General features: G+C 46.0%; 1 protein-coding gene across 1 annotated transcript in view; it reads left to right on the top strand.

Annotated features, from left to right (window-relative positions):
- iqsec3a (IQ motif and Sec7 domain ArfGEF 3a) overlaps positions 1-21,939 on the top strand; it is a gene marked incomplete at both ends in the record, with an annotated part of 237,932 nt that overhangs the window by 39,151 nt on the left and 176,842 nt on the right. Inside the window, one exon of the mRNA XM_083652288.1 lies at positions 759-839. Within this exon, the coding sequence (XP_083508414.1) occupies positions 759-839 (81 nt within the window). The remainder of the gene's footprint in view (positions 1-758; positions 840-21,939) is intronic.

Below are 21,939 nucleotides of genomic sequence, written 5' to 3'. Positions count from 1 at the left end.
TTTGAGACAAGTTACTAGTAACTGCAAATAATTACACATCTTTTAGTAACTTGCCCTACACTGCTAGCAACATACAATCAATGCTAATAAGCCTATGCAGACACAAAGCATCACCTTATCTACTTTGGCAACAATTACAAATGACTCCTTCCTGACTTGAGGTGCAGCGTTTGCTGTTAAATTTAAATTGGGTGGGTGACTGTGACTTGATAGATTATAAATGGTCACCGTTGCCAACATGGCAGAGACAGTACACATCAACCAACATTTTAGTTCACACTTCAGTGTAAATGTGTCAGTTATCTAAGAGGCTAATTTATAGCTGCAGTCCCCAGGCAGGTCAAACAACTTCAGCTTGTTTGTTTAGAAAAACCTGCTACACATGCCAACATTAGACCTGCATTGGTCCATCATTCGTAGGATTGCTGTAAATAATGTGAGCTAGCCAGTGGGCCAAAATGGCCATCATTGTCTTCAGATTGCCAACCAAACCCATATTGGCCCAGTGATTTCTTGGTGCTATGGCGATCCTAAAAGTCATCCTGAAAATTAGCACTGTGTGGGAAGATTTATCTGGGTTATTATGCAATGTTACTAAAATAAAAGATGGGGGCATAATCTGTGATATGAATATGAATTGTAGCCCTTCTCAAGATTTGTATGTCCCACGTCATAACCAGAAGAAGACAGGAGTAAAAGTACACAGCTACCCCCTCGTGATTTCTTCCAACTTTTCCTCTCTTCTCTTCTTCCCACAGAAATCAAACCGTCCTTCACCAGTTCTGCTGCCCCGCTCCAGAGGCTCCTGAGGGGGAGACGTCTACTGTCTGTGCCCCCAGGTAAGACCACTGCATGTTTTCATTGATTTAATTTTGAGCATTTTTTTTTTTTTTTTTTTTTTAATCTTAATTGCAGAAGGTTACCTTACTTCCTGTTATTGGTGGTGCTACAGTAGCTACCCAAGGCAACACAACTACCCCAGCGGTGTCGTCCATCTTGAAGTGGTTGTAAATGCTTCAGGGGGATCCAGGGGCCAATCTGGACAACCTGGCTTACAGGCAATGTACACCAGATGTGTTACGGCTGCGTTACGGATCCGGTAAAACTGCCGGATCGAGTCTCGCCCATGTTAATTCATGGTCAATACATGCGGTACGGAAAAATTACGCACCTGTTCTATTTCTGTCAGATCCCGCATATGTCTGACACAGTGGTGTAGTCTAGTTTATTGTAGGGGGTATACTCTAAGTTTCATCTTAGAATGAGATTTGTATGTCGGGTTAACACAATTAGAGAATAATAGAAGAATGACTGTTTTGATGGTTTCTCTGTTATCTCTCTACCTACAATACAGACAGGCATGGAACTCTGGACAAAATCACATGTAGAAATATTCTCAGATTTGGGTCTGAGAGACAAAAAGGGGGTATGTTGCCCTGATGTGGACTAAATGAGGGGTCCTTGATTATATGAAAGAAGGTTGAGGATCACTGGCCTAGGGAAGTGGTTCCCAAAGTGGGGGTCGGGACCCCCCCGGGGGTCGCAGGACACCGATGGGTGGGTCGCGAGATGATTTCCAGAATGTGTGAAATTGACCTAAATAATGTGTGAAGTATAGAATATCTCTTTAAATAATGACATACATGTAGCCTATAGACGGTTTTCACCAGAACGCAACCCCACAGCACTTCCTTTTTCTCAGCATTCGGCAAACTGCAGAAATATTCACTTGACATTGTTACTTTTGTTTTTCGCTGCTCAGCTGTATAGACGGTTTTCACAGAATGGTCAGTCCTGCACTTGAATGTTTTTTTTCCTTTTATGTCCATAGCAAACACTGCAACAGGAAGTGAGCGGGGGTTCAATTTAGAATGTTTTTGTTGTCAAGTTAAAACCGTCTATAGGCCTAAAACTGTCACAAAACTATACTGTTACATATCTTTGCCTAATTGTAAGTGGGTATACTCAAGTCCTGGAGCTTTCCTAGTGGATATACTGCGTATACCTGCATATCACATAGACTACACTACTGGTCTGACAGATTACATGAGTGTGGGTCTGTTCGCAGCCGTACCAGAGCCGTACCGCATCTGTTCCGGAGGCGGTGTACATTAGCCCTTAGCCTTCTCCATGTCCTCTCCTTCCCTAAAATGAATGAGAGGCATGGCTCCCCTACAGTCCAGTCTCAGCTGACAGGGCTAGAGTGACTCTGCATCGTTTTAAATGTCATTTGTCACATCAGCTTGGGGTTTGGGTCTTGTTGAGGCTGCAACATTGAGTCCTGTGAAATTCTAAGATGCACTGGAGGTGGTTTGCCATTTTCACAGTGAGTATCAAGATAAATCCACTAGAGCACAGTGGTCATCTCCAAATCAGCAGCAAGATTCCATTTCCTGGACAGGGGACACTTCCTCTGAGGAATTGTCCGTACGAAAACGAAAATTGAACAATTATGGAGGTTGGGTGGGGGGTGGCATTACATTTAGAAGGCAAAGTGGGACAACTTTTCTGTATCACATGAGCACGACACTGGCAGAGCTGATGCCTATACAGTCAAATACCGAGTAGAAATTGTGTACAAACACTAGACCCCCTATAATATGAATCAAGTGTGATGGGTGCACACTGATGCTATACCTTTAATATTCTTTACTGCGCTGTAGGATAGTTGAGGCCATTGCATTTAGTTTTGAATAGACGGTCTAAGGGCCTGTGTCCACCTAGCGTCTTTTCCTCAGGTCCAGCGTCTTTTTTCAGTTGTTTCCAATGGGGGGGGGGGGGGGCGTATGCGAGCGCACACGGACGTCTAGAGAAAGTGCGCTGCACCCAGCGTCTATTTTCAGAGCGCTCCGCCGTTTTTGTGCGCCGGCTCTCAGCGCTCCCAGCTGAGAATAATTTAACTTTTCAGAAAGACGCTGGTGTCGGGTGCTCCTTTTCTGGCAACTAATCATATGGAGAAACTATCGCAACAGAGACAGAAAGGCTCAATTGTGGGAGCAGATTGGCTAGACACTTAATATTTCTGGTGAGTGTTGTGCTTACTGCTTTTAATAGCGTAGCCTACCTGTGTTGTTAGCTTGCTAGCTGTCAGCTATCAAGCTACTACCGCACTGAACTAACGTTAGTTTGAGACTGCTTCCTTGTATATTGTGCGCTGGGATCAGCGCTCCCCAGTGCACTCCCAGCGTTTAACAGTCGGAAAAAGCCGCTAGGTGGACACAGGCCCTAAAGCCCAACACTATAAAACTAGGCCTTTATCAGCAAGAACAAAAATATTGTTTTATCAGAGTTTGACAAGGAATTATCTTCCCCATTCAAACAGAATTGATGAGGCAAATCTCTGTTTGCCAACTCTGTTTCTATTTACCCAAGTGGACTCTACCACCGGAGTTTCACTGAAAATGATTGCCTTCGTCTGGCCAAGGCGCATCAATAGCAATTAAGCCATCCACCCGAAATGGTTTGTTTGTTGTGGACTGTACGTTTCACAGCATCATTCTGCCGCATTGTCAGAGCTTGGCAGAAAGTAGCAGATAAGCAAACGTGTATCGATGCTGGATCATCAGCCCCTGTGGTGCTGGACACAATATGTGGCAGCAGGCTACAGAGCAATGAGGAAATCACACTTTAAACACCTCAGAGGTTCATGTTGTATCAAATCAGCTGCCTGGATGGCGTGAGGGAGAGAGACCATCTCCCCTCGCAATTGCCTTTGTTTCATTTTAAAGAAGGAAAAATAAACCTTCATGGAGCCATTCATCAGATAAACTGTCAGACTGCCCAGTGGCCATCTCAAACCCCAAACCTCCTACACAAACCTCCTACAGAATGTGTTGTCACAATCGTCACTTTCTGCCTTCATGAACCGTGAGGTTCCAGAGACCCTATAGTTTAAATGAAACGGGAGTGACTTTCATAAGATCAATGCCGGAGGGGAAATGGCAGAGGCAGGGAAAAAATAAAAATGTGACAGGGATGGATCAGAGTTCACAGTTTGAACTCTGCTTGAGAGAAGTTGTTTGCCGCTGTGGTGTTTTGTGATTGCTTTGTGATCAGGGATTAGCTGAGATGCAAACAAAGTGCGCGACAGAACTTGTTGACCCCTCCAAATCCTCAACCCCGCTGCCGATCCCCGAAGCAAACCACTTCAAGCACGACTCTCGTCTGGGGCAAAAAAGAAAAGCATCTTGTGGTTTTGTCCCTGTTGCGTTTTTATGTTGCTGTTGCGTCTATCTCTTTTTCAAAACTGTATTCTGTTGTTGTTGATTTCCGTACTTCCGCATTGTTGTCAGTGGTTTGTTGATCATCAACACACATGGCCTCACCACGTCACGTCACATCACGACGACACACCTCCCACCACACGCCACCATGGCATCCATCGTCATTCACATTCACCTCATTTGGGCTTGTCTCTCCCCCTCTGCTCACGATAAGTTTGAAAGAGTCATGTATGAATATTACCATGTAACAGTTATGTAACGCAGCACTACCATACCCCATCAACTCGCCAATCATTGAGCGTTTTAGGTTCTTTCCCACGCTGGACACATGTAACGCATCCGTGTTCATGTGAAAAATATCATGTGCATGCTTTGGCTTAGCAGTGATCAGAACATAGCTCCCTGTCTTTGTGTGTGTGTGTGTGTGTGTGTATGTGTGTGTGCGTGTGCGTGCGTGTGTGTGTTAATGTACGTCTGCCAGTGTGTCACTCTGGTACACACGGTGACGGTGTACAGTAGATACTTTACATACTTCTGCGAAACACACAACAGATCGCTAGATCAGCAGGGAATTCCATACTGACAAATTAGCCAAATGGGACAAATGTGTGAGTCACGCCACCTCGGGCAATCTTCACTGCAAGAAAATGCAACTTTTCCAAAAGCCTCTCCCAGAAATCAAAGCGAGTGGTGGGTGCTGTTGTCTTGCATGGTTGAAGCACTCCACTTCGGCCACCCACCAAACAAAGCCTGGTTTTCATTGCTTCCTCTGCCCTCTTCTGGCTCAGCCCAGGAAAGAGTAATGGTGTAAGTTTGTGGAAGAAGAACTCGTCTATTAATTCAAAGCCATATTTGCCCTTGGTTTTGTTTCCGTCCGCGCCCGAAGAGCTTTTCTCCTATCAATTAGAAAGGAGGACTCGAGTCCCTCCATCTGCAAGTTGCAATGCGGAGCTGCAGCGGCTGGAAGATGCCGCGTCTGTGAAGTGAAGAGGGAAGTGAGGATTCCACTGTCACATATAATGAGGACCCTGCGGAGAGTGGAAACTCACCCTGACACTCTGGTCACTGCTGTCAGGCTTAAGGAAGGCAACAGGGAGGAGATGGGGACTATAGGGGATTTGTATTCAGGGTCACCAAGTCAGATCTATAATCACTCAAGGATTTTGGAGGGGCCGGTGGCTGACGGTAGCCTTTCAATTAGCAGTGTGAGCCAGCTTCTGCTGCAGTGAGCTAAAATTACACTCAGGAGTCCCCCCTCCTTACTTTTACAGATCCATAGGGGGGCTTAGCTTTTACTTTCTGCTTTACAGCAAAAATGAGAACTGCTATGGTCAACACACAGGGCACAGAAAGCTAAGAATTGGAAGGCGAGTATTATAGTAGAATATTTGAGTAAGAAGTACAGTATGGCACAGCAGAAAAAAATGCTATAAATGAAGGGACCCAGGAGGTCTGGAGGACAAGCAGCAGCAAGGCTCTGGCAACTGATCACACAAATAAGGGGAGAAAGGAAAGGGGCACGGGACTCATTATTTTTAAATCACTGTGTGTGAGAGTGTGTGTGTGTGTGTGTGTGTGTGTGTGTGTGTGTGTGTGTGTGTGTGTGTGTGTGTGTGTGTGTGTGTGTGCACGAGGGACCTATTTTAAGCAAATCACATCTGACAAAATGTACCAGTATGTATTTTGTATATTTCTAGCGATAGTATAAATGTATAAGATCAAACACACAACAACACACACGCACGCACGCACGTGTGTGTGCACACACACACACACAGCCACACAATAACAATACTTTTTATTTCAGTGCATTCAGTAGCATACTCAACACTGTCGTTTTGACTCAATTTGTCCGCTAATTTATCAATTTAAAGTGACATACATATTGTTACATTACCTGGGTGGTACACAGCGATTTGTATTTTCAGCTCTATTTTCAAATTTTCAGTCATTTATGTAGAACAGAGGTTCCCAAACTTTTCACACAAAGTACCACTAAGTACCGAACCACATTTCACAGGGACCACTTCCACTGCGGATACCAGCCATTTTTTCCAGATAAAATAATATTGGATTTAACCGTGCAATAGTATCAGAAAGGCTAAATAACAACATACTGTATGGCTACTGGTTCAAAACGAACGCACACACACACACACACACACACACACACACACACACACACACACACACACACACACACACACACACACACACACACACACCTGCCAACATTAGGCCTTGGCCACACTGATCCGTGGTGTCTGTCCGTGTGCGTTCATTTCTCTGTTCACTTCCATTCATTTTCAATGACAGCTGTCCGACTGTCCGTGGAGCATTCAGAAGCGTACGTATCCAGAAAATTTGCATACGTTTTGATGGACAGAAAGTTGAAGAGGGATGAACTTTTTCTGGATGGACTTATCGGATGGTCGGATGGTCGGATAGTCACTGTCTGTTTAGCCAATCAGAGTCGAGGTCTCGAGAGGAGGCGTTCCGAGATTTGTTTAAACTTTTCAAAGAAGATGGCGGCCGAGGCAGTGAAGGAGGCTAGAATTAATGCTGTGTACACCATCCCGCTGTTGTACAACGTGATAGTCAGTGTCACCATCTGATTTCACCATCTAATCTGGTCATTCGGTGGAATTTTATTGCCACATAAGTAACGTAGCGCACAGAGCTAACAGCTAGCTGACGCCAGCTTTCTTCTTCTCTCGGTTTATAGGCGGGTCGCTGACACCTTCAAGGTGCTTACCGCCACCTGCTGTACAAGTAGGTTACTTGTACATGCAACGGACATAAATCTATCCGTCTATCCGTTCTGTCCATTTTCTGACGGATCAGTGTGGCCAAGGCCTTAGGCTGTGAAAAAGAGGACCCCTTTGAAAAAGTTTTTTCGCTCACCAAAATTTTGCCTAAAGGTCCTTACACATCGGGAGCGTTTAATTCGATTAATTTGCACGTCAATAATATTTTCCGAACCTATATCAGTCAATGCAACCGTGCATACCAACGGCGAAGTTTCGCTGAGCGTTATTGCGGCGTTTATTTTTTCGAACCACGGTCGAATTTTCAGAAATTCGCTTCCGACGTGTACACATCTGTGGCTGTGATTGACAGGTGGGTCAAAACTCGCATCGCAATTTCGTGCCGTATATTCGCATCGCTCTTGATGTGTAAGGACCTTAACTTTGGAGGATTTTTTAACTACCTTCCTGACAGGCTAGCATTACCTGGTTGGTACCAATCAGTGGGCAAGCTCTGCCCCTTTCCCAGGAACATGTTTGTTTTAGCTGTAATTCCTCAAATGGCCACTTGGCAAGGCTCAGAAGTCCTGTCGTTCCTGTTAAAATGCCCCAGTTTGTAACAGTAATTAAGCATCTTTACAGCCTGGGCCTTAACACAATTTTGGTCTATATAGCTAATTTCACCTTTTCATAACAAGTGTAGGGGGGTAATTTTTTATTTTATTCATTTTCATCAACTGAATCTCATTGGAGAACTCCGTATAGATGTTAATATTAGCATCTATGACATCACCAATTATCAATACAGTATGACATCACTCCTGATGTCGCAAGATATTTGTGGCTCTGATTTCTGGTGAAATCTTGCTGGTTATATCATACATCACCAATGAGGTCATCGTATCGATGATGTCACTCAGCTTTGTGTCATTGTTGATGTCATCGCTGTGTGACATCTTCACTCTCCATTGTGATGTCATACACCTCTGGTGATGTCATCACTGACAATGTCAGTCGCCTGGTGACATCACTACTCATTGTGATGTCATACAATCCTGATGATGTCACTATTTGCGGTAGCTCCAGGGGACCCAGCCGGGCTGATTGGACCAGGATTGGGCACCTTGGCAGCCCATCCCGTCGCGAATAGGCACCTGACAGGGACAGTTCATTTGCAAAAACAGGTATCTCCTGTATTTTTCATCATTCTATATTATATATTGATGTATTTATATTGCAATTAATTTATTTTTGGTAAATCTTTATTGTCAATCATAATTAAAACATATTCATCTGATAATTTTCACATAAATCACCTAAATAATGTTTTTTATGTGCACTCCAGGGAGTATCAAACAGGTGTTGTTTATTAATTTTAAGAATGACGTTTACCTGTTTTTGCAAATTAACTCTTCTGCACCATGGAAAGGTGACCACAGCATTCCTGAGGGGGCTGAAGCCCCAGGCCCATTGGCCCATTAGGTAGGGCATCCCGGATGTATCAGTGCCGGGCCGCCCCATCTCTAAGGCGCAGGGACGAACGAGCCCCTCACATTCAGCCGGCATTCAGTGCAGTCTTGAAGACAGCGACGGCTGTCTTCAAGCTTTATGGCCACGCCGGATCCAGTATGTTCGACGGATGTCGGCTAACACCTGTTTTGGGCCAGGATGACCCATACCTCTGTTATAAATCCTGGATCAAGAGCTTGGTCACTGAGGTCTGCTGACCAGGGCCTATTGGTTGTCCCCCACACCAGGCACAAAACCAAAGGTGACCAAGCTTTTGAGTCTGTAGTTCCTAGGTTATGGGACGCTCTTCCACAGGACTTGAGAGCTGTGGCCTCCTCTGTGGACATTTTTAAAAAGCAACTAAAAATGCTGTTTAGACTAGCGTTTGTCTAGCCTTTTGGTGTTGAATTCCTGTAAATGTGACTGTAGTCCTGTCTTCTGCATTTTACGGTTACTTGTCTTGCATTGATTTTTTCTATGTATTTTAACCTGTGAAGCACTTTGTGAGAAGTGTTATACACATACAATTTACTTACTTGGTAATGGTGCGCCGGGGGTCCAAAGCTATATAAGCTTCCTCATTGTCTGGTCCGTCGGCCGAAACATGCCGCTGACGCGGAGGAGCTCTCCAGCTTCATCTAGCTCGGGGGCTAAAGTTCGTAGTCGGCGGGTAGCGGGAATGGGTTTGCATGCCTCAGGAGACGTAGTTCGATGGGTAAGCTTTTCCACTGGATCCTCCTCAAGATGAGTGTTTCTGTCTCGTGGTAATCGGTCGGGGTGAGATGGGTACTCCCGCGTCCCTCATGTAGCATACTTGCCGTCGCCTCCCGCAGCTCCCTCCAGGTGTTACCCTGACTCCCGTCAGGCAACTGCACACTGGATCCAGTGGAGGTGACAGTGCAAACGGTAGGCTGCAGGCCCGCTCCGTATGGGCACACTGTTCTCTGTGCCGGGCGGCCTGCCCTCTCGGACTTGCGCGCTGTCATGGCGGTGAAGATGGTCAGCTTAACCCTGTAGGGCCCAGGAGGCCCCACCCCAAGCGGGTCCGGATAGCTACAGGACCACCAGTAGGACCCAATCTATCCTCTCTATATTCGAGGGGAGTAACTAGGTGGGGCTGATCAAGGCCGATCAGGACCAAGGGTGTTGCCTTCTCGAATGCACTGATAGGCAGTCCATCCAGGTATTTGTATTGCTTCTTGAGTCTATTCATTGGGTAGGAGTAGTCTTTCAGCTCGATCGAATCAGCAGTGAAGGCCCCCGAAATGGGATAGCTGGTCCCAGGTCCAACTTTCGGGGAAATGCTGAAGGACACAGATGAGCCACTGATAGTTTGGACATCCTGATAATCCCAAAAGGATAGGTCCTCGGGTGTCCCCTGAAGACATAAGGCCTGAGCCGCAGCTGGATGAAGGATAGTACGCTGTGATCCGGTCAGGAGGGCATAGGTATCCAGTTCGCTGTCCTCATGGCGCAGGACCACCGGGACAACGTTTTGCAGAACGCTGCTGTTTGAAGCTGTTATGCTCATGTACACAGTCCCAGAGGTGGAGATCGTTTTATCAGGTGCTCCCGTGTTGACGTCATGCAGAACCCACAGGTGTCTCTCCTGGCACCGCCTGCAGGGTTTCTCGAGGTTGCACTGTTCAGTTGGATGTCCCCGTGCGCAGCGCCGGCACCTCTTAGTAATTCGTAGCCACTCTTGGAGGTGTTCTGCAGGCTGCTTTGTTGCTTCTGGGCAACAACCGAAGGAATGTTTTTTGCTGTCGCAGAACATGCAGCAAAGCGGGACCCGACTCTGGTCCACAATAGGACCTGTCTGCGCAGGGGTGCCCTCTTTCTCAGTGGCTCCGTACAGAATCATGGAGGACCGCTTCCCCAGCTGTCCCTCCGGCCGTTGTTCCCACTTTCCCACTCGGGGGGCATCTTGATGATACAGGGGTGCCTCCTCATTAGCCATGCATTGAATGTTGGCTTTGAGTTGCAGCCAGTTCGATAGGTCAAGGAGGGTATAACTTTCACTAGAATCATCCCATAGAATACCATGATTTATGCAATGTTCTATGAAGCTTTCCCGGTAAGATTTGGGCAACTTATACAACAACTGTCTGGTATACCTATGGCTTCGGAGCTCAGCACTCTCTTGGCCCTCTACAGCTCTCAGCAGGTCTACCAATGATTGGATAGATGAGGCGAACATGGTGAAGGCGTTCGCATCTCCCTTCTTAATAACAGGAATGTCCAGTACATCATGTAGCTTACTGAGGACGATATCTCTCGGTTGAGCGAAGCAATCCTTCAACACTCGCATTGCTTCTGTGAATGGCATCTCGTTATACTTGTAGGGCTCAATAAGTGTGCTGGCGAGTTCATCGCGAAGTCGACCATACAGCTTCTGATATTTCCACTCCTCAGTTTGAGGCTTGATACCTAGTGTGGTTTCTCTGGTGAGCTGAAAGTCGGCAAAGGTGCATCCTCGTTCACCCCTAAACACCGGCAGTGATTCGGCTCCGTAACTGCAACCGGAAAACGGGGAGGTGAGACCCGGAGCTGTGCTCGACCCCGTGGTGGTTTCCAGGTTACTAGGTTGCCCTTGGCTGGGGACAGTAGAGGGTTTAATCTTGTCAAACAAATTACCAACTGCACGCAGGATGGATTCTGTAGAGCTAGTGGAAGAGTCTCGAGTAGGGAGTATGTTACGGAGGTCATCTTCGACCTGCAGGAATCCTGCAAGCCTCTTCATGAAATCATTTCTAAACAAGGCAGCACCTTGCAAGTGTTCATCTTGTAGCCCTGCCTGCTGCAGAGGTTCAGGGGTAATGGGAGCAGGAGGCATGGACGGAACGGCTGGTCCGGAGTAATAACCCCGGGTCTGAAGGGTGTCACGCCTAGACCCGGTGGTGGATTCCAGGCTACTCGATTGTTCTTGGCTCAATTCAGCCGGGGCTCCAGATGGTATGGGCTCCTGGGATGCCCGGGAGCTAGGCCGAATCTCCCAATACCCTGACAGACCGGGTGCTCCTCGCACCAGGGAAGTGCCCTGTTTCAATCCATCATCCTGATCGCTCTCGTTTCCCGAGGTGAAAATGTTCTTGATGAGTTGCATAACTGAATCTCATTCGAGATGTCTTTGCCCTGTCCTCCATTTATAGATGTTAATACATCTATGACATCACCGATGATGTAATCAGTGCAGTATGACCTCACTCCTGATGTTGTGAGATATTTGTGGCTCTGATGATGTTACCCCTCTGGTGACATCGATGATGTCACTCAGCTTTGTGTCATTGCTGATGATGTCATCGCTGTGTGACATTATCACTCCTCATTGTGATGTCATCACTGTCGATGTCAATTCGCTTGTGTGACATCATCATCATCACTCTCCATTAGGGATGCACCGATATGAAAATTTTGGCCGATGCCGATAACCGATATTAACATTGCTGTTATGGCCGATAACCGATATTTACCGATGTCGATATGATCTGTATAAAACCACATTTTTATGATCATCACATTTTGTACATACTGAAAAACACATGTTAACACTGAATTTGAAAAAGTTATGCATTTCTTTATTTGCAAAGCCTTTGGAAAAGCCCATAAATCATAGATTTACTGCATTATTTCATATCAATGTGAAGAATTTGGCTGATAATGATAACCGATATTAACTCATTCACCGCCAGTTTAGGACTGCCAATATTTAGCACAGGCCAAAGATTTTCATAATTGTTGGTCATCTTTCAAGACCCACAGTAAATTATCTATTAGCACCAGAGTGATTTGCAATACCTCAAAATGAAGATGTACGTCTCTGGGTTCACCAGGGAAAAAAAAGTGAGCTTTTAGCATGTTCTGTACTCTACTTATAGCCATTTATATACACCCTGTTTTCACCCAAAATGTCTCTCTGAGAAAAGAAATTGCAGAAAATGGCATTTATGTACAGCACACAATATCATGCAGAACTCGCTCTCAATTCTTTTATTTTGAACTGTATTGACATCAGACATGTAAATATTATTCATTATGACACAAATGACAAAAAAAATAAATATATATATATATATATGAAGTGCTTTTTTTACATTCAACAATACAGTTTGCTCAGTGTGAGTGAGTGTACAGACAGACACACAGACAGACAGACAGACACACAGACACAGACACACACACACACACACACACACACACACACACACACACACACACACACACACACACACACACACACACACACACACACACACACACAGAGAGAGAGAGTTCTGTCCACAGCTGCCTGCAGCTAGATCGCACCTCCTTCCCCCTCCTTCCCCATCAGCGTTTTGCCTCCTCTGCTGCTCGTTTTCCTCCTCTCGTTCGGGCTGGGAGTGGGACGAATGCTGCGACACGAGTCACACGACACAGGAACGGGTCCGCGGCTTGGCTTTGGGACCAGGCGCTGCTGGAACCGGATCGATCATGTTCGTCACGGGTTTGACTAGGCAATCCAGGTTCGCCCTGCAGCAAGGCAGCATTGCAGCACGCCGAGAGGCGTTTCAATGGCGTTTTTTCCTCTGTACAAGGAAGCGCGTTTCTCTGTTTTTCCTCTTTTCCTCCTTCCTCGTTTCAAACAACAGCTGCGGTATGTGTTTGATAACGTGCTGTCGGCTACCCTTTGAGGATAGGGACCAGATGACATGTCAGAGGCTGGGTAAGTGTTTCAACTACGCGCTGCACTCATAAAAACAAAAACACGTCAAACACGTCTTTGGCGTGGATGGCTATTTCTGATAAGACGTCAAAGACGTCTTTGGCGGTGAATGAGTTAACATTGCAACATCTGACCGATACCGATATGACCGATATGTTAAAAAAATCGGCCGATACTGGCCGATACCGATATTGTAGCTCCCCAAGTAACAGACGTGACGAGGTTTTGATGAAAGTACTGAGTTGTTTACTGTTGCACAGTAACCCGTGAAAACTGGGTTGAAAGAGAAAATAAAAGACATTAAATTACAACAGGGGAATGCATGTACAGTACGTGTCTTCATTTCACATTGCAGCTAAACAACGTTAGCATGTAGCTACCACATTAGCACATGACAGCATAATGTACAGAGCTAAATAAACTTGTATTAAACATACCTCGTAGGCTGCTTGTCACTACTAGGGGCTAAACTTCGTGCTGCGGGTTCTCCTTCCTTCTCGGCTGTATGGCTTTGGCTGATGGCTCATACTTAATCATTTCTTTATTTCTTTTAGTTTATTTATTGAGCCAATTCAGAGCTCCGTGTTGCTTTGCGGCAAAGTCGCTTGAATGGTGTTACGTTCTTTTGTGTCAGAGAAACCGGCGTGGCAGATTAGTTCCGCCAAAGGACGAAATTAAAGGTAGGACCCAAACAAATATATAATTAGCACAAATGCCAACTCCAAGTTAAACTGGCGGTGTGGGGCAGTTACACTCCCACCAAATCACACGTGATTTCTTTGAACGACTTAGAAAGACAACATACTGCATATTAACATTAATTTTTTAACAATAACTATTTAACTAAGGACCGACAGAGAGAGTGAGTAAGCCACTGGAATCTTCATCTTGCTTCCAACAGCGTAACTGTCTTGTGGATGGGCCTCTCCAGGTGAACAGGTTTGGAGGTGCGCTTTCCCTTTCCATCCAGGTTCGAATCGCTGATAAGCAGCTTGAGTCTTCTCACTCTTCCGTCCTTTCCTGGGTACACTTCGATCACCCTTGCCAACTTCCACTTGCTTCTTGGTGTCGCATCATCTTGCAGAATAACGACGTCATTGACCTTTGCGTTTCTGCGGTCTTTGGTCCACTTCTGTCTGTGTTGGAGATTTAGGAGATACTCCTTCTTCCATCGTGCCCAGAAGTTGTTGGCTAAGAGCTGAACTCGGCGCCATCTCTTGCGGAGGTAAAGATCTTCCTTGACAAACTTTCCGGGTGGTGGAGAGAGGATCGTGGATTTCATGGTAAGTATGTGGTTTGGTGTCAAGGGCTCTGGACTGGATGAATCATTCAGATAATCCGTGGTAAGAGGTCTGCTATTTACCACCGCCATGACTTCATATAGGAAGGTTCGAAGAGAGGAGCAGTCAAGTTGTCTGGCTGACTGTTCTAGAATGGACGTCAAGACACTTCTGATGGTCCGAATTTGTCTTTCCCAGACGCCACCCATATGACTTGAAGCGGGGGTGTTCATGATGAACTCGCATCCCAATTCCTTGAGTTCCTCTTGATCCATCTCTTTCATTGCTTCAGCAAACTCGCGCCTGGCACCAACGAAGTTGGTCCCCTGATCACATCTTATCTGGCGGACTGTCCCACGAATGGCGATGAAGGAACGCAGAGCATTGATGAAGGCATCTGTAGTTAAGTCATCAAGCATTTCAATGTGTACTGCTCTGGAACACATACAGGTGAGTAACAGACCATAACGCTTTAGCTCCTTTCTCCCTTCCTTGACGTAGAATGGTCCGAAGCAGTCGATTCCACAGTAAGTGAATGGAGGGGTTGTTTCCATACGCTCTTCCGGGAGGTCTGCCATTCTTTGTTGCTCTGTGCATCTTCTGAGCTTCCTGCACGCTGTACACTTGTAGATGTGGGATGATACTGCCTTGCTGCATCCAAGGATCCATATGCCATTGGATCGGAGCGCATTCATGGTCATTCCACGTCCTTGATGGCACACCTTCTCGTGATAGTGCTTGACGAGTAGTGATGACACGTGACTGTCTCTTGGCAGGACCGCTGGATGTTTCACATGTGGATGTAGGGCAGCATGAGTTAAGCGGCCTCCAACTCTGAGGATACCTTGGCCATCCAGGAATGGACTTAACTTGTGCAACTTGTTGGCCTTGTCTTTGTTTCGTGTCTCCTCATGGCGCTTGAGGCACTGTATTTCTTGAGAGAGGGTTGCCTGTTGGACCATCTTGATTATGGTCAACTCTGCTTCCCTTCGTTCCTCTAAACTGCTGGCTTCACAGGACTTTGGCTTGAGGCCTTTGATTTCTCTTGCACGGCGTTGGAGTCTGGCGATAGCTTTCACCATTCTCGACCAGTCAGAGAACTTGTTTAGGCGATCTAACAACGACCTTAATTCCTTCGCCTGGGTGTCATGAACTTGGACCATCTTGAGCTCTGGATCACTGCTTGTGATTTCTCCCACCTTGACTACTTCACTTGGTAGCTCTTTCTGCCATAAGAAGTCTGGGCCTGTGAACCAGTTAGACGCTACAAGTTGCTCCGCTGTGAGACCTCTTGAGGCGTGATCTGCTGGATTCTCTTCCGAAGCCACATACTGCCATTGTGCAGACTGTGTGCTTTGCTTGATTCGTTCCACGCGGTTTGCCACGAACACATGAAATCTTCTGGCTTCATTATTGATGTACCCGAGGACAACCATCGAATCAGTCCAGAAGAATTCTTGTAGGCAATCTACTTCCAGTTCTTTCTTGAGCATGTCACTGGTGCGGACAGCTACCACTGCTGCTGACAGCTCGAGTCTTGGTATGGTTGTAACCTTAGTGGGCGCGACTCTTGACTTTCCCATGACTAAGGAGCAGTGAACTTCGCTGGATGCACTGACTGCTCTGAGGTATGAACACTCTCCGTAGCCTGACACGCTGGCGTCGGAGAAATGGTGGAGCTCGTAGCGCTGGACCTTGAAGCTTGATGGAATGTAGCATCTCTTTATCTTCACACCAGCCAGGTTTTGCAGGTCTCTGAGCCAATTTTCCCACAGGGGTCGAAGGTCATCAGGTAAGGTGTCATCCCAACTGAGCTTGTCGCGACACATCTGCTGCAGGATCTGCTTTCCCACCAGGATGAAGGGGGCCACAAATCCGAGAGGATCATATACTGAAGCAACCGTGGACAAGACTCCTCTTCGGGTGAGTGGGTTTTCTTTGACAACCACTCTGAACCTGAACTCATCTGAAGCCACGCACCACTGTACGCCGAGAGCTCTTTCCACGTGCAGGTCCCCCAGTGTCATGTTCAGGTCTTTGGCAGCTTCAGCACATTCTTCTTTGGGAATTGTGGCTAGGACTTCCTTGCTGTTGGAGATGAACTTGTGCAGCCGGAGTCTGCCTGTGCTGCAGAGCTCTCTGGCTTCCTTCACCAGCTGAATTGCTTCGCCCTTGGACGCTACACTTAACAAGCCATCATCGACATAAAAGTTTCTCTGTATGAACTTGATGGTGTCTTCACTGAAGCGTCCGGTTCCCTTGGCTGCAAGGTGTTTGAGTCCATAGTTGGCGCAGCCAGGTGACGAAGCTGCACCAAACAGATGGACTTTCATGCGGTAGATGGAAGGTTGGGCTTCAACATTACCATTCTCCCACCACAAGAATCGTAGGTAATCTTGGTCTTCTACCTTCACATGGAACTGGTGGAACATGCGTTCTATGTCACACATGATCGCCACAGGACCTCTTCGAAATCGACAAAGGACTCCCATCAAGGGGTTTGTCAGCTCTGGACCGGTCAGGAGATGGTCATTCAAGGATGTCCCTTGATACCTTGCAGAGCAATCAAAGACGACGCGGATCTTTCCGGGCTTTTGTGGGTGATACACCCCATGGTGTGGGATGTACCAACCTGCAGCTTTGATGTCTCTTTCTGGGACCTCTTCTGCATCTCCGCGGGTTATGGTTGCGTCCATGAAGGTCTTGTAGTCTTTGTGGTATTGCTCATTTCTTCTCAACTTCCTTTCTAGGCATCTGAGACGATGGATGGCGCACACCTTATTATCTGGTAAGTTGGGTCTTTCTTTCTTGAATGGCAGTGGCATCTCATAGTGACCATCATCTTTGAGTCTGATGCCTTTTTCCATCGTTGACAGGAACCGGAGATCCTCTTGAGAGATGTGGCCATCCTCTGAGGCTCTTTCGACAAAGTCGGATTCCAGCACCTTGAGCACATCTGCAGGTAAGATCACTTCCTTGATCTGTGTTCTACAGACATAGTGCACTTCGCTTGTGAGGCTTGAAGAGGACTGAAGACTTGGTGTCACTTGCTTCACGATGACCTGGTGACTTATTCCAATCGCGTCTCCATAATCGAGACATGGGTTGCCGTAGCCGACTACACTCCATCCCAAGTCTGTTTTCAGTGCAAAGGGTTGATTTTCTTCACCTGGTACCACTTGTCTTGGGAGGAGAGCTTGAGGACAGTTGTAGCCGATTAACAGGCCAACGTCACATTTGAGCTGAGGAGCGATCTCGTCTGCGATGTGTTCAAGATGCGGCCATGTCTTTGCTGTCTCTGGGGTGGGAATATGATCTCTATTTGCAGGGATGAATTCTCTTGAGTAGGTCACTGGCAGAGGGATTATCTTGTCAGAGTGATATCCTCTCACTTGTAGACCAGTCAGCTTGCGGCAGGACACGACTGTGTTTCTTGAAGCCATTGTGGACAGCTTTAGCTGAACTGGTTCATTCTTTGTGTGGAGAGCCTTAGCTGTTTCTTCGAGAATAAAGGTTGTGTCACTCTGTGTATCGAGGAGTGCATACACAAGAACTTCACAACGTGGCTCACTTGCGGACGACACCCATACGGGGACGATTGTGGACGTATGAGTGTCCTTGACATTCTGGATGACTCTATTTGATATCGCCTCACGTGAAGTTCTTTCTGTCGTATGTTGTGGCCATTCTGTTTTCCTTTCCCTCGACCTTTCACTCTGCCTCACACCACCAGGCCTGGTAGCCATCCTCTCTTCCTTGGTGCGGTTATCATGGAGGCAAGTCGGATGTCCTTTCTCACACATCTCACAGATCTTTCTGTCTTCACAGTCCCTTGAGCGATGGCCAGACTTCAGACAGCCAAAGCACAATTTCTTCTCTTGAACAAACTTGACCCGTTCTGAGATCGTCTCATTCATGAATTTGCGGCACTTATGTAGACTGTGACCTGCCTTCTCACAGAAGGGACAGCTTGTAGCAGCAACTTTCTCGTCTGAGTTGATTGCCAGTACCTTGGCTCCAGGAGCTCTAAACCTTGAAACCTTGGTTCTTTCACTTTCATTTGGCTTTAGAGCATGGAGAGATGTTATTGGGTTGCAAGCGATCTTGGCTTCGCATGTGAGAAACTTGACGAACCGACTGAAGCTTGGGAATGTGTGACTTTCATCCTCCACTGCTGTGGCTATCCTATTCCACCTTGAGGTCAGCCAGTCTGGAAGTTTGGCCAGAATTTTCTGGTTCTCATTGCAATCGTTGAGTATTTCAAGTCCTCTTATCTGAGACATGGCGGCTTCACAGCTGCGAAGGAAGTCGGCAAGTTCTTGAAGTTCCACACTGCCTTTGGAGCTTATCTTGGGCCATGCATCGAGCTTGTCTCTGAAGGCTTTGGAGATGAGGAAAGGGTTGCCATATCTCTCTTCTAGAATATTCCATGCTGAACGATAGGCTAGTTCAGTGCCTAGCAGGAAGTAGCTCTCTATAGCCTTCTTGGCGGGTCCACCCACATACCTTCGTAGATAATATATCTTTTCTTCAGCTGGTATATTTTTCCGATCGATGAGTGTATGAAAGGAAACCTTCCAGTCATTGTATCTGAGTGGGTCACCATTGAACATTGCTGGTTCAGGTACAGGAAGACGACTTGCACTGATGGACTCTGCAAACACTCTAACAAGAGCTGCTGTGCTGTCTTCTTGCCTTGGATGTGTCACAGGTTGTGGTGGAGACCAGTGCTTTAACAGGCTGCTCTCATGCTTGCCTTCCTCCTCCAGAGGGAGAGGTTGATGGAGTAGCTCTTGTATTTCTTCATCTGAGCATTCGCTCTGCTCATATACTTGCTGTCGTGCCTTGGCAGCGTTTAGATTCTTAATGGTCTCCAATCGCTCTAATTGTCTGCGCTTGGCTTCTAGTGCTCTTTGTCTCTCTGCATTTTCAGCCTCTTGTTTAGCTCGTACTTGTGCTTGGTTAGCTTGCAACTGTGCAGCTTCAGCTTCGAGTCTTTGAAGTTCTTCAATGTGACGTTCTTGCTCTAGCTGTACTTCCAAAGTGGCTTCATTGGCAGCAACTTCAGCAGCAGCGTGTCGGTTGGCAGAGCTCAGGCTTGAATGTTTGGATGTGATCTTGGAGCTGCTGAGAGATATGCTGTGGTGAGAGCTGAGGCTTGGCTTTTCTGAGCCCGCAGATTTGAATACAGATGCTGTCTCTTTTCCACCTTGTTCTTCATCTTCATGACCTTCACTCATTCTTGTGTGTAGACAGCTCTTCACAGACTCGATTAATTTCTTCGTTACTGCTTCACAGGTGTCTACTCTGCGACGCATATCATTGTCGGGAATGTCCTTGTGTCTTAATTCTTCATAAGCAATGTTAAGATCCCTTGAGGCATTGCTTACCCTTGTGGTGATTTCATGCAGCAGGTCATTTGAGCATTGTCCACTCAGCGCTTGTTTGGCGTCTTTAGTGATAGCCTTCCACTTCTCGTAGCTCACACTGAAACGGTGTACAAGTCTTCTTACTTGATCATCGTGCAGTTCTTGGCCCTTTTCCGTTAACCTACGGATCCTTTGGCTTCTTGTTTGCTCTTGTGAGGAAGCGGGGTTATCAACTCCTGTGCCTTCGGTCGCCTGTGGTTGCATGTCTGTGCCTTGCTGATGCGCGTCTTCACCTACTACACGCTCTCTGTCAGTCTCGGGGAAATTCTTATACGTTGACATTTTACTTTGTTTGTTTCAAAAGGGGGTTTGACATTAGCTGGGTAATTACTTCGTTTATACTAATATTTGTAAGGTAAAATGTAGCCCAAGCTTAGTTGAGTAGTTATCTTATTTACTGTAGAAGATTATGTCTAGTGTAATCCGAGCAGTTGAGTAGGAATCTTATTCTTATATAGCGTGTGGCTAATAGCACTGTTTTGGCCTATTTGTTATAGTCACAGCCTTATTTACACTTAAATTCTCACAAGTGACAATTAAACAAACAGCAAAAATATTAGCTCTCAAAATTGTTAAATAAACATATCTTATTCAGCAATAGCCATTCATTTTAAATGTGCTATATAGCTAATCGCTTTACTCTTCGTGTTACTAGATCTGTACTAAATATTTACAGTATACTCATAAAGTAACACAATATAACAGTATCAATATCAAGTAACTTCAATAGGCTTCAGTAGAAAAGGTAAGTAAATGACATTAACTTGTATTGTATGAAAATAAAATGTTCTCTTTTTCAGCTTAGAAGGTAAGTAAACTTATTGTATGAAAAATAAATGTTTCTCTTTTTCAGCTTAGAAGGTAAGTAAACTTATTTTATGAAAAATAAAATGTTTCTCTTTTTCAGCTTAGAAGGTAAGTAAACTTATTTTATGAAAAATAAAATGTTTCTCTTTTTCAGCTTAGCAGCAATATTATCTTATTGTGTGAAACGCAGAACTTGTTTCAATCTAATGTGCATAACACTTAAGAGTCTCTTTACTGCAGGTTGATTCACGCTATGGCACCTGGACCTTCCCCTGGGCGCTGCGTCTTGGATGGCCGTCAGATGCTGCTGAGAAGTGGAGCTGTCTGTTCTGATCCACGGATCGTTGCTCTCTGGCGCCACCTTCCTCGTCTACTCATGCGGTGCAGACGAGTTTTCACTGTAGCTCCCCAAGTAACAGACGTGACGAGGTTTTGATGAAAGTACTGAGTTGTTTACTGTTGCACAGTAACCCGTGAAAACTGGGTTGAAAGAGAAAATAAAAGACATTAAATTACAACAGGGGAATGCATGTACAGTACGTGTCTTCATTTCACATTGCAGCTAAACAACGTTAGCATGTAGCTACCACATTAGCACATGACAGCATAATGTACAGAGCTAAATAAACTTGTATTAAACATACCTCGTAGGCTGCTTGTCACTACTAGGGGCTAAACTTCGTGCTGCGGGTTCTCCTTCCTTCTCGGCTGTATGGCTTTGGCTGATGGCTCATACTTAATCATTTCTTTATTTCTTTTAGTTTATTTATTGAGCCAATTCAGAGCTCCGTGTTGCTTTGCGGCAAAGTCGCTTGAATGGTGTTACGTTCTTTTGTGTCAGAGAAACCGGCGTGGCAGATTAGTTCCGCCAAAGGACGAAATTAAAGGTAGGACCCAAACAAATATATAATTAGCACAAATGCCAACTCCAAGTTAAACTGGCGGTGTGGGGCAGTTACAGATATGATTGCCGATATATCGTGCATCCCTACTCTCCATTGTGATGTCATCGCTTTTGATGACAATCGCCATGTCCCTGTTGATGTCACTATTTGCGGTAGCTCCGGGGGACGCAGCCGGCATGATTGGCCCACTGCGAATAAGCACCTGACAGGGAACCTTTCTAAGAGCAAACAATCATCACATGACACTTTAGCAGAGGTCAGTACGATTGTTAAACTTCTTATATCTTCACATAGAAATGACCCTTGTTATTCATCCTGTATCCTTAGTTTTACGTAT

Source organism: Poromitra crassiceps, assembly GCF_964638095.1.
Source record: "Poromitra crassiceps genome assembly, chromosome: 2".
Classification (NCBI taxonomy): domain Eukaryota; kingdom Metazoa; phylum Chordata; class Actinopteri; order Beryciformes; family Melamphaidae; genus Poromitra; species Poromitra crassiceps.
The sequence above is the reverse complement of the archived record's forward strand: the minus strand, read 5'-3'. Positions and strand labels throughout refer to the sequence as shown.